This window comes from Crocodylus siamensis, chromosome 4 (assembly GCF_052110815.1).
Source record: "Crocodylus siamensis isolate JL-2025a chromosome 4, ASM5211081v1, whole genome shotgun sequence".
In the NCBI taxonomy this organism is placed as follows: domain Eukaryota; kingdom Metazoa; phylum Chordata; order Crocodylia; family Crocodylidae; genus Crocodylus; species Crocodylus siamensis.
Genome location: NC_143398.1, coordinates 143,227,551 through 143,241,865, shown reverse-complemented (window position 1 = coordinate 143,241,865; position 14,315 = coordinate 143,227,551). Strand labels below are relative to the sequence as shown.

Sequence of the window (14,315 nt, the reverse complement as noted above, 5' to 3'; positions counted from 1 at the left end):
CCTCCGTTTACTGACCCGCTTTCTGTATTCTGCTGTCTCAGATGGGAGACTCCTGCTGCCTTCCCTTTGTCTCTCGGGTGCAAGGACTTCCTTTGAGGGGAAGTACGTTCAGCTGACACCGTTCCTACCCTCCCTGCTAGATCGGCTGTTTCTCGCTTTTCGGTGTCCCGTATGGCTCCTCCTTCCTTACTCTGCCGCCAAGTCATGCCCCCAAGTTGTTCCCTCAATTGGCTCATTACTTGGGCATGACGTTCCTGCCACTGGCCCCATCTGAGGTCCCAATATTCTTGAGCAGTCAGTAGAACCTCTTTCTTTAAGGCCTCTAGTTTCCCCGCGAGAAAATCTTCAACCTCAGCACTCCTCCCAGGGTGCTCTGGTCCAACTCCCTTTCCAGGGTCTCCCGGGTTCTCCATTGTGGGGCACCCTTCTTTCTTTAGGCCTTGCCTTAACTTAGACCCAGCCTCCCCCATGCTTATCTCCATGGACTTGAGGGCTTTCATGAGCCGCTCTTCTTCTCGCATCTCCTCCTCGACAGCCTTTCTTTCTCGGCCTAGTGGCTCTTCAAGCTCTCCTAGCTGTTGCCTTAGCGGGCTCATGTTCTCCAAGGTCTGCACCTCCTGTTCTACTAGGGTCTTGGCCTTTAGCCCTTCAGTTTCCCTAACCTCGCGAATCTCTAAGGTTAGTTGGTCCTTGGCCTCCAGGAGCCCCTGTATCTTTCCCTCCAACATCTGTTTCTCTTCTTGTAGCTGTTTCTTGTCGATAGCCAATTCTGTCTCTTTACCCTGGCTATTTCTTAAGAGAATCTCCAATGACAGGGCCTGTTCTTTTATATGATTATTTTCTACTCGCAAGTTCTGCACCTGAACCCTTAACTCCTCCTTTTCCTTTTCTTGTTCCCCTAGTTCTTCCTGCAGGGACTGACATTGTTCCTGTAGCTCCTCATAATTCTTCAGGAAGGCTTTTACTTTCTCCATCTCCTGCCCCACTATTGTACTCTCCTCCTCTATTTGGGCCCGGGATTGGTTCCGCTCTTCCCGTAGCTGTCTGACCTCCTGTTCGGCCTCCAAACAGCCCTCCTGCCACTTCTCTCTGTCGGCCCGTAGCTCCTCTATCTCGTTCACCTGGTCACGGACTTCCTTTTGAAGGGCCTCTATTAGGGTTTTGGCTACATTTAGTTTTTGTTGGGCCTCCCGCTGTTCTTTTATAGGTATGGTCCCACCCTCAGGAGACCGTGCCAACCAGGCCTCCATATTCTCTTGCATCTCCTGCAACCTTCTTTCCCTCTCCTGACCTTTCTGGATTTCTTGGGCCAGCAACCTTTCTATTTCTCGAGTCCTATCTGCCTCTGCCGCCATCAGGCGTCTAATCTCTTTTGTCGCCCCTTCTTTCTTACTCGGCGACAGTTGCTGATTGAGTGTCACCACTTTCGCCTCGGCCCTCTTTCTCTGGGCTTCTGCTAGGGCCAGGTCACGCTCCAGTAGGGCCATCTTTTCTTTCATTCCCTCTATTTTTAGCAGGTCAACAAAATTCTCTGGCCCCTGGCCGTTCGGCTTTTTCTTCTGAGACATTATTAGCCCTACCCTTATCTGCCTTGGGTCCGGGCCTCAGTCTTTCCTCCCCAATTCTTAGCAATGGGTATCTTCCCGTTGCCCCACCACTAAACTGCGGCACTCTCCTCTCACTATAAGAGTCCGACTACTAGTTTAGCCCTGGGTTCTCTATCCCTCTAACGGGACACGGGCTTCCTGCCCGCGCACGGCCGGCTTCCCGGCCAATGCACCACTTTGTCACGGATGGCCCCACGAGCGGCCGTGAGCTCGCGAGCGCCCCTTTGCCGTGCCAATTAGGGTGGTCTGACACCCTCTACTCGCCCGCCACGTCTTAGATCTTATTGGTTCAGTATGGGAGGCTGCCTACTCGCACCTAACGGCACCGCAATGGTATCACTACCGCTCCAAAGTGGGGTCCTCTTCTCCAGCCTTATGGGTAAATGCGTGCCTCCAAAACCTCCCCTTTAGCACGCCCCAAGCCTCGCAGCTGTCCCGGGGGACGTTGTCTGGTCCCCTTCCTGTTCTGCGCCCTCTCCGGGTCTCGCCCTCTCTGGGGCCTGTACCGCGCTCTCCGCGCCGCGCCCTCCGCGCCGCGCCCTCTACGGGCCTCGCCCTCTCTGGGGCCTGTGCACCGCGCTCTCCGCGCCGCGCCCTCTGCGGGCCTCGCCCTCTCTGGGGCCTGTGCACCGCGCTCTCCGCGCCCTGTCTCTGCCCCGCTCCAGGGGCCTTGCCCTCTCGAGGCTGACTCTGCGCCTCGCGCACTGTCTCTGCCCCGCTCCGGGGCTAAACACCGCCCTTATGGGCCGGGGTCTGTAACCCCGCACCCTGCGCCTCGCCGGCGCAATATGGTGCCCTATCGCACCGACAATAGTGCCCCTGGCACTATGCCCAACTGGGCACTGGGAACCCCCAAGCTGTGGGGAAGCTCCCCTTGAGGCCTCCTCGCTCCCCTACAGCCTCCCCGGTCCTCCGGATGTAACTATAACTAAACACTCAAGCCATCTGGCTATAACATAAGCAAAGGCTCCACACGCCTAATAACTCCAAGCCCCGCCAGGGCTCTCAATCCTACCTCCAGTTAGGGCGATCCTGTTCCCTGCATCATTGCAGCCGGTTAGCGCGATGAAGTAGTAGCCACTAACCCCGGCCGCTCAGCTCAGCCGCAGAGCTCCTGCTCCTGCGGCTGCGGCAGCCAGAAGGGAACTGTTCCCTAGGCTTTGGCCTAGCTGTTTATAAGGGCCTGGCCCTGCCCCCTCCTGGCCACATGACCGGCCTGGTTGCCCCAGCAACCCCCATCTGTGTTGCTCCAGGCCTCTCCTCTTCCTGGGCATCTCCTTAGGAGTGGGGCGCGGGAGTGCCCCGCGACAGTATATATTTGCAAATAGGGTCAGAGAGAGAGACAAAAGATCAAACACTCTGCCCGCGGGGAACACTCATCAGCAGGCTTTTATCCCCTCTCTCCTGAGCACGTGTAGAGAAGCAGGAACTCTTACAACTCATTTCCGGTTCATACAAACATGCATGTGAATACGTCACATCATACATCGCATGTGTATTATAATTAACTACTTAAGTATGCGGGGCGGATAGGCTTATATGCATTAGCTTATTACGCGTGCTTAGAAAGAACTCGAGGTTACAAAAGGTTCAAGCTCAAGGCCAAAATCGCAATTATTTTTATCTAGCCTAAGAAATGTGGGAGCCATGAAAGAAAGTGTGATTTAGTGTAACAAAGAGATAGTAAATTTGCAGAACAAAGAGAGAGTGATACCTTAGTACAAAGAGCCCTTAGTAGCCTTTTTTTTTTTCCCTTCAATCTCCAACCCCCCCCTCTTCCACCAAGGAGACAAGGAGAGCGAACAGCTGTGTTTTTCTAACAACACTATTAATAATGCATTTTTAATAATATTTCTAACACTAACACAGAGCTCCCTGCAGGGCCCTGAGCTGTGCTCCCACTCAAACACAAGGTAGCATGGCTCTTCTTGGCCTGTCCATCAATACTTGCCTCCCGCCTCATTCCCACGAGAGATCTTAAAATAAGCTCACACTTTCCTTTTTATTTGTTTATTTATTTATCTTTTATGAACAACTCCATTTTTTTAATGGACAAGTGTTTTTAGTGGGGGGGGGTCGGGGGGGGTCTGTGCATAAATTTATAGACAGTTGACAATTCTGAGCCCTGCAGTGGCTAAGGAAGCACAAATGATATGAAGATATGATCTGATTACTGGGATTCTGTTCACCATTCAGCAATGAGGATGACAGCATTTCCCTAAGAAATGGCAATGGGCCATCTGACAATTTCAGCTTTAGAAAAACAAGAGTACAGCCCATTGTGGGCAGGATCCCTTTGCAAGCTTAGGCACAAAAATAACAGAGCAGTTACAATTCCCTTAATGATTATCTTTTTTAAATACACAATTCAGTTAGTTTCACTTCTGTTAATTATTATCTTTCCTGATGGTTCCCCATCCACTCTTAGCAGATAGGGTGTTACTACCACACAAGTTATAAAAGATGCAAAAAAGATGGGTTTATGGCCCAAGTTTTTATTGTTTATAACTCAAAGCACAGCAACAAATATATCCCAGTTCTATCTAGCTACCTACAACAGAAGAATGCAGATTCGCATCTATACCATCTGGGGAGACTCAGGAGGAAAGTGGGAGGGTGCTTGAGGGGAGGGCGGAAATCAGGAAAGGACACAGATTGGCAGGTTGTCTTGAATGTTTAGAATTCTTCTATTTCCCTTGATTCTATACCATATATTTATGCATGGCTTATTCTGATTAAACAGTCTCTGATTGGTTTATTCCAATGTCTTTGTTTAACTGAAACTTTGGGAACTGGATAGAATCAGGTTTTCTTCTTTTTTTTAAAAAAAAAATATAAACTAGTAGTTGTCAGGGAGTTGAGATTTATGTCCTTGTGAAAATTACAATTCTGGAAGGGACGATTTCTGACCGCTGTCCTTCATCATCTTGCAATGCTGCTTGTCCCGACTTCACCTTGGTTTATGATTTTCACTAAGAGGGCTGCTTTGATTTTGCATCTTATTCAAGAAGCTTAACACAAACATATTCATTATAGCAAGATTACATCTCACAGTTGATTACTTCAGTTATTACTGCCAATAATTTCTGAAGTTATGATAAATTATATTTGGATTATTATAAAGGCATTTATATAATGCTTCCCTTCAGGACTTCTGCTCTGTCTAAGTTGACCTCTGCAGAACAGACTAGTTGTCAAGTCCACAAAGGTTCACTCTTGCCCTCATTCAAAAAAAAAAGCTCTGAGGTCCTCTACTTCAGTCACACTTCTGTAGCATAACTGAGGCCCCTTGAAAAATGGGCAAGGCTGGCAATAGGGGCTTACAACATTTCCTTTTTACCATATCTACTCAACAGGAGCACGCTATCATCTTAACAGAATTCTAGCTGGTTACATATCATTTTTATCAAAAGGTTAAACATCAAGAACATTTATACACATACATGTTTATCTCACATCATGCCATAGATCTGCTGCTTTAGAGCAGATTCGATTAATTGAGTCTGCTCCCCACGTGAGCTGATATGAACTGTGCTGCACTGCGTGCAGTTGTATAAGTGGTAAAATGTGTGTCAGCATGCAGAAACTGGCAGTAGTACACTTTTGAACTGAAACATCTTCTATGTATTTTAGTTCAATAGAGTACCACTGCCATTTTCTCAGTGCAGATATGCATTTTGTGGCATATACATCTGCAAGCAATGCAGTTCTCAAAGCACCCAGCACTGTGGCACTTGCATATGTACAAATGCCCCAAGTTACTGCAATTGTTGCATTTAACTATTATTAGCACTTTACAAAAAAACTATTATCTGCATATGGTTGAGCCCAATATTCGTAGCCCTGACCTGCAAATTTTGCTGTGTCTTCCCAGGCTACCATGTATTGATTTTATTTTGAGCTGTAGACACATATCTATAATGTACACTTAATCTAAGTCCAGAATCTGTACCTGTCCTTGTGGTGTTTCAGTTAGACACATCAATAGTCCACACTCTGACACCTGAATGTATAGCAGGAAGGTTGTCTGAGGGTCCCTGGCTTGGCCTCAAGCATATTGTTCCCTTGGTGGGATAATGGAGCTAGATGAGAATTCCTTCCTCCCCCACGCACAAAGATTGCATCCTTAACAAAGAAGGGGTAGATATTTAAATAACTAGCACCAGAACAAATTTCCTGCCTAGTATCTATATCCTCACTTTGAATCAAATCTTAGCTCTTCCTCACTCTCCTTTCTGAGTGAGAAGAAGCATTCCAGCACCAGGACCCTTCCCTCACACAGTGAGAAACAAACTGGCAGAAACACGGCCCTTTATCCCAGTGCCCTGGCATGGCCCCTGCATAGGAGAAGGGGAAATACTTCTTGGCTACACAACAGGCATAATCAGAAGAGAAATAATGCAGGGCTCTTTGGAACATCTCTTCAGCAGAGGGGCTGCTCTCCCCAAAGGTCTCAGAGAACTCCCTCCTACACCCCTCCAGGGACATGTAGACAAAATGTAGTTCTACGTGGGACTTGCACCCCATCAGTAGGGAGCTCTTCTGCAGCAGGCAGTTGGCCAAGCCAGCAGCTTGGGACATTTCCAGAAGTTTCACATTAGGTAATTTAACTGTGTAGTGGTAAATGCAGCTACCAAGCGCAACAACGGTGAATACGAACAGACTGAGCAACATATACCCAACACAATCACGCTCTGAATCAAAATACCCTATGTCTTGAGCTCTATTGAGAGTGATGAAAAAGGAAACTATTAAGGTGACAAGCAGACAGACACAAATCACAAAAAAACAGATGGCAGGAGAACAAGGGACCGTCCTAAAGGAAACCTCATTAATCATCTGGATGGCTGTCCTGTATGATTCAGGATCATCACTCACCATGCTCAGCTGGTCAGGGACTATGTCACTGAATATACCCCCTGATCGTTTCAGTAGGAAGCCCTCATTAACTGCATGTAAGGTCAGCAGAGCTTTCCCATTGTACAGGGATGGGGGGTTGTAAGGCACCATGGTGGCATTCTGCATCTGGTGATTGGGAGTGCAGATCACCTTGCTGACTTTGTCAAAGAAGTGCACATCGCTGGCATCAAGGTAGGTCAGGTGGGTGAGGTGGAGTGGGACAGAGCAGGTCTGCAGCATGACGGGGATCACAGGCTTCCTTTCAATGCAGTCTCGGAAGATGGACAGGTTGGCCTCCAGCAGGCACCACCTGCTCTGGACAAAGTCCGGGCTTAGGACTAAGAGGATCTTCTGGCTTCCCTGAATGGACTCAACCATGTTCTCAATTATGGTTTTGCCCGGCATGAAATCCCTCTCATGGAAACAGACCTTCAGCTTAGGAAGGGTGGCCTCTAGCTTCTGGATCAGTCCCCGGGCCCAGGCTGAGTCTGTGCTGCTGTAACTGATGAAGACGTGGTGAGTCTCATGGGCTGTCAGGGCTGGCACCTCAAGGGGTGTCTGTGTTTCTTGATACAGTGTGATTCCTGCAGTGATGGACTGGGAAGAGCTGGGCTCTCTAGCATCTCTGTCTAGCAGGGGTTCAGTCTCCGCATCCACATCCATTGCAGACCCTGAAGTTGTAAAACAGAGACCTGAAGGAAGAAATATGAGGAAAATTAACATGCAATATTGAGCTTCCTCTTTCACATCATCTTGTCCTCCCAAGGATGGTATCTCTCACTCCCAGTGTGTCCAAACTCTCTGGACTACAATGTTTAATTACTGTTTACCTCAGGAAGCATGCACAGCATCATGCAAGTATTACTCTTGACTCTGACAGGAGAGCTCATGGCACTGAGTGCTTACCAGCACCACTTTAAGGGCAAAATCTAGTCCATGTACAGCAATCCTAGAGTGCTTCGGGTGGTCTGATGCACCGTGGCACCCTCCTCTGGCCTGTTTACCTGTCTGGGTCTCTGGTGCACTGTTCCAGCTTGCCTGTCATGCCTGATGTTACTAGTTATAAATGCAGGAGGCTGTTCTTGCTTACGTAGTTTGCTAGCTTGGAACCACTCCTCTGCTGAGGAGATTTTTGTACCTCTTTCTCTCCCTCAGTCTTCCCAGGCCATTTTCCCTAAATAGGCTGTGGGTCCTTCCCCACCCTCTGCTGGGTTTCTTGGTCCTTTAGCACAGCCTGACTATGGCCCCCACAGAGTCCAGGCTGCTCTTCCTTGCAGTCTTTAATCCTCAGAAGCCAAATCAGCAAAGCTTCAGCACCTTCCCTAGGTGGTCTCTGTGTCCTCTCTCTGTCCTTTCAGCCACCCCCATGCCTCATGGCTTTTAAAGAGCAACATAAATTATGCAACATAAAGCTCTTCTCTTCAGTCTCAAACTCTCAGCAGAGCTCCCTCTCAGGGTCTGGCAAGAACCAGTCTCAGGCAGCACAGGTCTAGGCTTATAAGGCCCCTGGCCACTGTTTTTCCAGACACCTTGATCTGCCCGTCTCTCAATAGGCTGCCATGGTTGTCATTAAGAGAGGCTTAGGTCATCTGGGGCCATTCTCCCATTAGGACCTACCGATTAGAGCTGGAGTCCTGCAGCTTCTTGGCTCTGTGGTCTGGCTACACTCCCAGTACCTGAGTTATGAGCATCAGCTTCCTCCATTCTCTGGGCTTCCAGGAGCTCCTAGAGCATCCAGAAACCTGGTAGCAGCCCTTCAAAGCCAGGCAGCTCCCACAGTCCCACATTAATATGTATCCCAGAGTCCTCATAAAGGTGCCATGTCTCCATGCATCCCTTTGTTCCTTAGTAATTGGACAAGGCTATGGCTTTTTATGGACTATGGCATGACAAGAATGTCTTTCATGGAAGAAGAGGGCTGTTTGCTCTATCTGGCTCAAATCTTTTTGTCTGAGAGCTTGCAATTGAGGAGGGTTTTCTTTGCAAAAATCTAGTTGGTCTGTTGGGGGATGTCACCTCTACCATGAGTTCTGATTCCTTTTGCTTCTAGGCCAGGGGTTCTCAAAGTTTTTGTGCCGCAGCCTGGCAAAGTGGCCGTGGCCCACCAAAATGCGGCCCAGCAATCACAGCTGACTGTGGCTGGAATTTTCGGCAGACAGACAGGTAAAGCTACCTCCACCTCCAGGATGTATAGTGGGCCAAACCCTGCGCTACCCTGGGCCCTGCAGAAGGAGCTGCAGCCTGTCTGCCTGGGACTGGGGAGCCACAGTTTGCCGGTCCACAGCCACTTCCAGTCTGGCAGCCGACCCACTGCAGCCCGGCACTGGGCCACGGCCCAGGGATTGAGAACCCCTGCTCTAGACCAATACAGGTACAAGCTGGATACTGTTCATATGAATATGACATCTTGATATACTCCATTACCCAAGAACAGAATCGAGAATTGTTAGCATGGGTCCTACAACTGATAGAGCGGACAGGCTTTAAGGTGAGCCCTAGGAAGGCACAGGTATGTCAGCAACCGGTTTCCTATCTAGGTGTAACTTTAGGGCAAGAAGGGTGATCCCCAGACAAATAAAGGACACAGAAGTTAACAGCTCCAACTGATGTTAACATCCTTTGGTCATTCCTGGGACTGATGAGATTTTCTCGGGAGTTCATAGAAGAGTAGGCAGAAAAAGCAGCTCCTCTGTACAAGCTCCTAAAAAAGGATCTGTAGGAATGAGTGGGGATGGAGCAATAAGATGCAGTTGAAGCCCTTAAGGAAGGTTTGGTACAAGCACCAGCCTTGGCTTATCCTCAAGTGAATAAACCATATGTCCTCCAGTTAGCAACCACTGCACAAGGCCTCAGAGCAGTGCTGACTCAATACCATAATACGGGCCTGTGTCATGTTGTTAGAAATATTATTAAAAATTCATTATCAATAGCAGATTTAGAAAAACACAGCTGCTTAGCTCTCCTTGTCTCCTTGGTGAGAGAAGCGGGGTTTGGAAATTGAAGGAAAAAAAAACTACTAAGGGCTCTTTGTACTAAGGTATCACTCTCTCTTTGTTCTGCAAATTTACTATCTCTTTGTTACACTAAATCACACTTTCTTTCCTGGCTCCCACATTTCTTAGACTAGATAAAAATAATTATGATTTTGACCTTGAATTTAAACCCTTCATAACCTCAAGTGCTTTCTGGGCAAGCGCAATAAGCTAATACATATTAAGCCTATCCGCCCCGCATACTTAAGTAGTTAATTATAATACACATGCGATGTATGATGTGACGTATTCACATGCATGTTTGTATGAACCGGAAATGAGTTGTAAGAGTTCCTGCTTCTGTACACGTGCTCAGGAGAGAGGGGATAAAAGCCTGCTGATGAGTGTTCCCGCGGGCAGAGCGTTTGATCTTTTGTCTCTCTCTCTGACCCTATTTGCAAATATATACCCTTTTGTATCACCAACAATGTATGCCTGAAGGATCATTAATATTCATTGAGCCTCCAAAGAAACCAACCAAGAGATTTTTTACATCAATCCTGGCGCCCAACAGGGGGCTCTTTGGCTGACTCCGGAGTTCGTCGGCGCATCGTCTCTGCCCCCCCGGGGGGGGGGTACGTGCCGAGCCTTTCTTTTTGGCTCGCCCTAAGGGGGGGCTTGAGGCGTGAGTCGGGACATCCGGAACACTAAGGGCTCCTATGCAAATTTTGTTTTTTTGGAGTCTTCAGGTACACATTTTGGGATTTGGATCGAGATCTCTGGGGTATCTGAGTGAGTATACGAATTCCCTTTGCCCAATTTGGTTCTGGGTTCAGAGCAGGAGGTGTGCATGTTCGCTGAGGAACTCTAGGCTCAGCTCTCATGGTAAATCATCTGCTGTAAGGGACTTTTTGGTATTTGGTGTGCCTTGGGCGCACTCTTGTGGGCAAAATGGGTACGGCTAGCTCCCGTGTAGAAAATTCAGATACCCCTCTAAGGTGCTTATTACGTTATTTTAATAAGTTTGCAAGGCCGGCCGATTACGGAGTAAAAATGAAAAAAGGTGATTTAATTAAGTTTTGTCAACTCGAGTGGCCAACATTTGGGGTCCACTGGACCCCGAAAGGATCCTTTGTGCTAAAAGAAGTGATAGCTATCCATGAAATTGTTATGCAGAATGGGTATTGGAATCAGTTTCCTTATATTGATTGTTGGTTGTGGGTGGTTCGAAATCAGCCACCTTGGATTAAGAATTACTTAGTAAAGTCTCATGTGATGGTTGTTAAGACTCGGAGGGGGCCGCCTGTACTCCCTGAGTCTAATGAGGGGTGGGATTCTGAATTGGCTGAGTACCGGACCCGTGCTCCGGTTGCCCTGTTGAGTAGCGAAGATGAGTCAGATGCCTCCCCGGGGTCCAGTCCTTCTGCACCACCGCCCCCTCCCTTAGAGAGACCACCACCGACGTACCAAAACATACCTAATGAGTTAGAGCGTAAGCCTCAGCCAAGTGCCTCATCTGAATAGGGGAATAAGGGTTATTATTTGTGCAAGCCTGTAGAGTCACAGCCGGTGCTGAACTGTCCGATGCGAGAGGTTATTGGGGAAGGAGGCAATGCAACTTTTGTCTACACCCCATTTAGCACTTCAGATTTATTTAACTGGAAAAATCAGAGCCCCTCTTTTCGTGAAGACCCTGAAAAGATGAGGGACCTGTTTCGATCTATTGGGCAGACTCATCGACCCACTTGGGCTGATGTCCAGATGATGCTCCAGACCCTCCTAACCCCAGAGGAGAGGAGATTACAGTGGTGGGTACAGTGGAGCGTATTGCGGCAGCCAGAGTTGAGTCAGAGGGTGCTGCTGGTCGTACTCTGCGTGATATCTGCCCTGTAGAAGAGCCAAGATGGGATAATCATACTGCAGAAGGCAGAGAGCTGAGTGCACGGTATCTGGGAATTATAGTGGAAGCAATGGGAAAGGCAGTGCCTCGGGTTACTAATCTGTCTGAGTTGTATGAAGTGAGACAGGGAAGAGAGGAGGATCCCTCAGCTTTCCTTGGGAGGCTGTATGAGGCGTTTCGCAGGTTTTCGGATCTGGATCCAGAAGCCCCAGATAACCAGCGCATGGTAAATCTTATGTTTATTGGTCAATCTGCTGCTGATATCCGTAAGAAGTTACAGAAAACTGAGGGAGGTGCTGGGAAACCGATTTCAGAGTTGGTGGAAATTGCATATAAGGTGTATGGGAATCGTGAGCAAGTGCAGGAGCGCAAGGAGGATAAAAAGGCTCAGCGACAGATGGCAGTACTAGCAGCTGCTATAACTGGAGGGAACTCTGGGAAGGCTGGGATACAGAAGGGGAAAGGAGAAAGAGTGGGAGCAGACGCTTGTGCTTATTGCAAAGAGAAAGGACACTGGAAGAGGGAATGCCCGAAGTTGAAGGAGAAGAGAGAGAGGGAACCGAGAGGTCACCTCATGCGGGCAGAAGACAAGGGTGAGGATTCAGAATGAAGGGGACAGGGATCTAAGACCACTACCCTTCGGGTTGGACCCCGAGAAGATCCCATGGTAACCATTAGGGTTGGTGGCAAAAACTTTGAAGCCTTGGTGGATACTAGGGCTACATTTTCAATGATTCCAGAAAAACCCCCCTGTGCAGGAACTAGTGAACAGCATGTACTTGTGGAAGGAATTGAGGGAACACAGACCCGACTCCCTGTTTGTAAACCACTCCTCACCAAAGTGGGGGACCATTTGCTCGAGCACTCCTTTGTGTATTCTCCAAGTTGCCCGGTTGCACTCCTTGGGCGGGACTTACTCACAAAATTGCAAGCTGAGATCTTTTTCAGAGACGATCAGATGGTGGTCCAGCTACCCGTCAAGCAGAGCTCGAACTATCAGATGGCTCTCCTGGAGGACCGACGCCCTGCAGTAAGTCCAGAAGATCACATGACTGGAGTAGACCCCTCGGTATGGGCTGATGGAACCCCTGCGCGAGCTAAGTTCGTCTCCCCGGTAAGGATTGTACTCAAGGATGGGGAGGGGCCCGTTCGGGTAAAGCAGTACCCACTCAGCCGAGCGGCCAGAGCTGGACTCAAGCCGTTAATAGAGAAATACAAGAGGTACGGATGGCTAGTGGAAGGGTCCTCACCCTATAACACCCCCATTCTTGGAGTGCCGAAGGCAGATGGGGTCTCATACAGACTGGTCCAAGACCTACGGGCAGTAAATAAGAAGGTCCTTTCAGACCATCCTGTAGTCCCGAACCCTCACATGATTTTGACACAAGTACCGGGGGAAGCTGAAATATTTTCAGTGCTAGATTTGAAAGATGCTTTCTTCTCTATTCCCCTTCACCGAGAGAGTCAAAAATTGTTTGCTTTTGAATGGGAGGATCCAGACACCTTCCATAAAGCCCAACTCATGTGGACAGTTCTCCCACAAGGATTCGTAGCAGCCCCTCATATATTTGGACTTGCCCTTCAGAAGGACTTGGAGGAGTGGAAGGGATCACACCCCGCAGTGACTCTCCTCCAGTATGTGGATGACCTGTTAGTTGCAAGCCCAAACTTGCAGCTCTGCGAGGAAGCCACCAGGTCACTCCTAAACACTCTGGGGGAAAAAGGATATAAAGTCTCTAGAGAGAAAGCCCAGATATGTCAGTCTGAAGTCACATTTTTGGGATACAAGCTCTCAAAAGGAGTCAGAGCCCTGAGTGCAGATCGCATACAGGCAATCCAAGGTCTAACCCCACCCAAGTCACCCAAGGAGCTGCGGGCATTCCTAGGGCTAACTGGGTTCTGTCGACTATGGATACCAGATTATGGTGGGAAGGCTAGACCACTGTATGACTCCCTGACTAAAGAGAGTCTCACTAAATGGAAATGGAATAAAGAAATGCAGCATGCCTTTGATCTGCTTAAAGCAGCATTAACCCAGCCCCCTGCCCTGGCCATCCCAAATAGTAAAAAGCCATATCGACTGTATGTTCATGAGAATCTAGGGGTTGCATCAGGGGTGCTGACACAGCCAACGGGCCCGACCTGGAGACCCGTGGGATATTACTCAAAGGTTCTAGATCCAGTTGCACTCGGGTGGCCAGCCTGTCTTCGGGCTGTGGCAGCCACAGCAGTGGTTGTTGAAGAAGCCCAGAAGATAGTCATGGGTGCGGATATGGAAATACTCACTCCTCATGGAGTTCCCCAGATCCTAGGGACTGAGGGAGGGAAATTTCTTAACCCCTCCAGACAATCACGGTATGAGATATTTTTGCTCTCTAATCCAGGACTTACTTTCAAACACACTGCAGCCTTAAACCCTGCAACCTTGCTGCCGGAGCCAGGGAAACCGACACATGACTGCCTTGAGGTCCTGAATCAAACCACGCAGGTGCGACCTGATCTTGCTGAGGACCCAATTGAGGACCCAGATGTTGAATACTTCGTAGACGGCTCCAGCTCTGTCATCAATGGAAAAAGACGAACAGGATGTGCAGTAGTAACCTTGGATAAGGTAGTATGGAGGGAGTCATTGCCGAGCTCATGGTCGGCACAGGCCGCGGAACTCACTGCGCTCACCCGAGCATTACAGCTGGGGACAGACCAGCGGGTTAATATATACACTGACTCTCGCTATGCTTTTTCTACAGTCCATGCACACGGACTATTGTGGAAAGAAAGGGGTTTCATTACGGCCTCTGGGAATAAGATTGCTAATGGCCCCCAGATTATCAAGCTACTAGAGGCACTCCACCAGCCTAAAGAGGTAGCAGTCATTCATGTGCGGGCCCATGGGAAGGCTGCTGAGGAAAAGCATAAGCTTGGAAATGCAAAGGCTGA

General features: G+C 48.8%; 1 protein-coding gene across 5 annotated transcripts in view; it reads right to left on the bottom strand.

Annotated features, from left to right (window-relative positions):
- Nucleotides 1-3,613: 3,613 nt before the first annotated feature.
- Nucleotides 3,614-14,315, bottom strand: part of LOC149866662 (uncharacterized) — a 28,651-nt gene continuing 17,949 nt past the window's right edge. For 4 of the 5 annotated variants that reach the window (XM_090043997.1, XM_090043998.1, XM_090044000.1 and 1 more), the window contains one exon: nt 3,614-7,198. In XM_090043997.1, the coding sequence (XP_089900123.1) occupies nt 5,820-7,169 (1,350 nt within the window). In that variant the 5' untranslated portion in view covers nt 7,170-7,198 and the 3' untranslated portion in view covers nt 3,614-5,819. Of the gene's footprint in view, nt 7,199-13,769; nt 13,898-14,315 lie in introns of those variants that run through there. The other variant, XM_090044001.1, reaches the window with a different exon arrangement.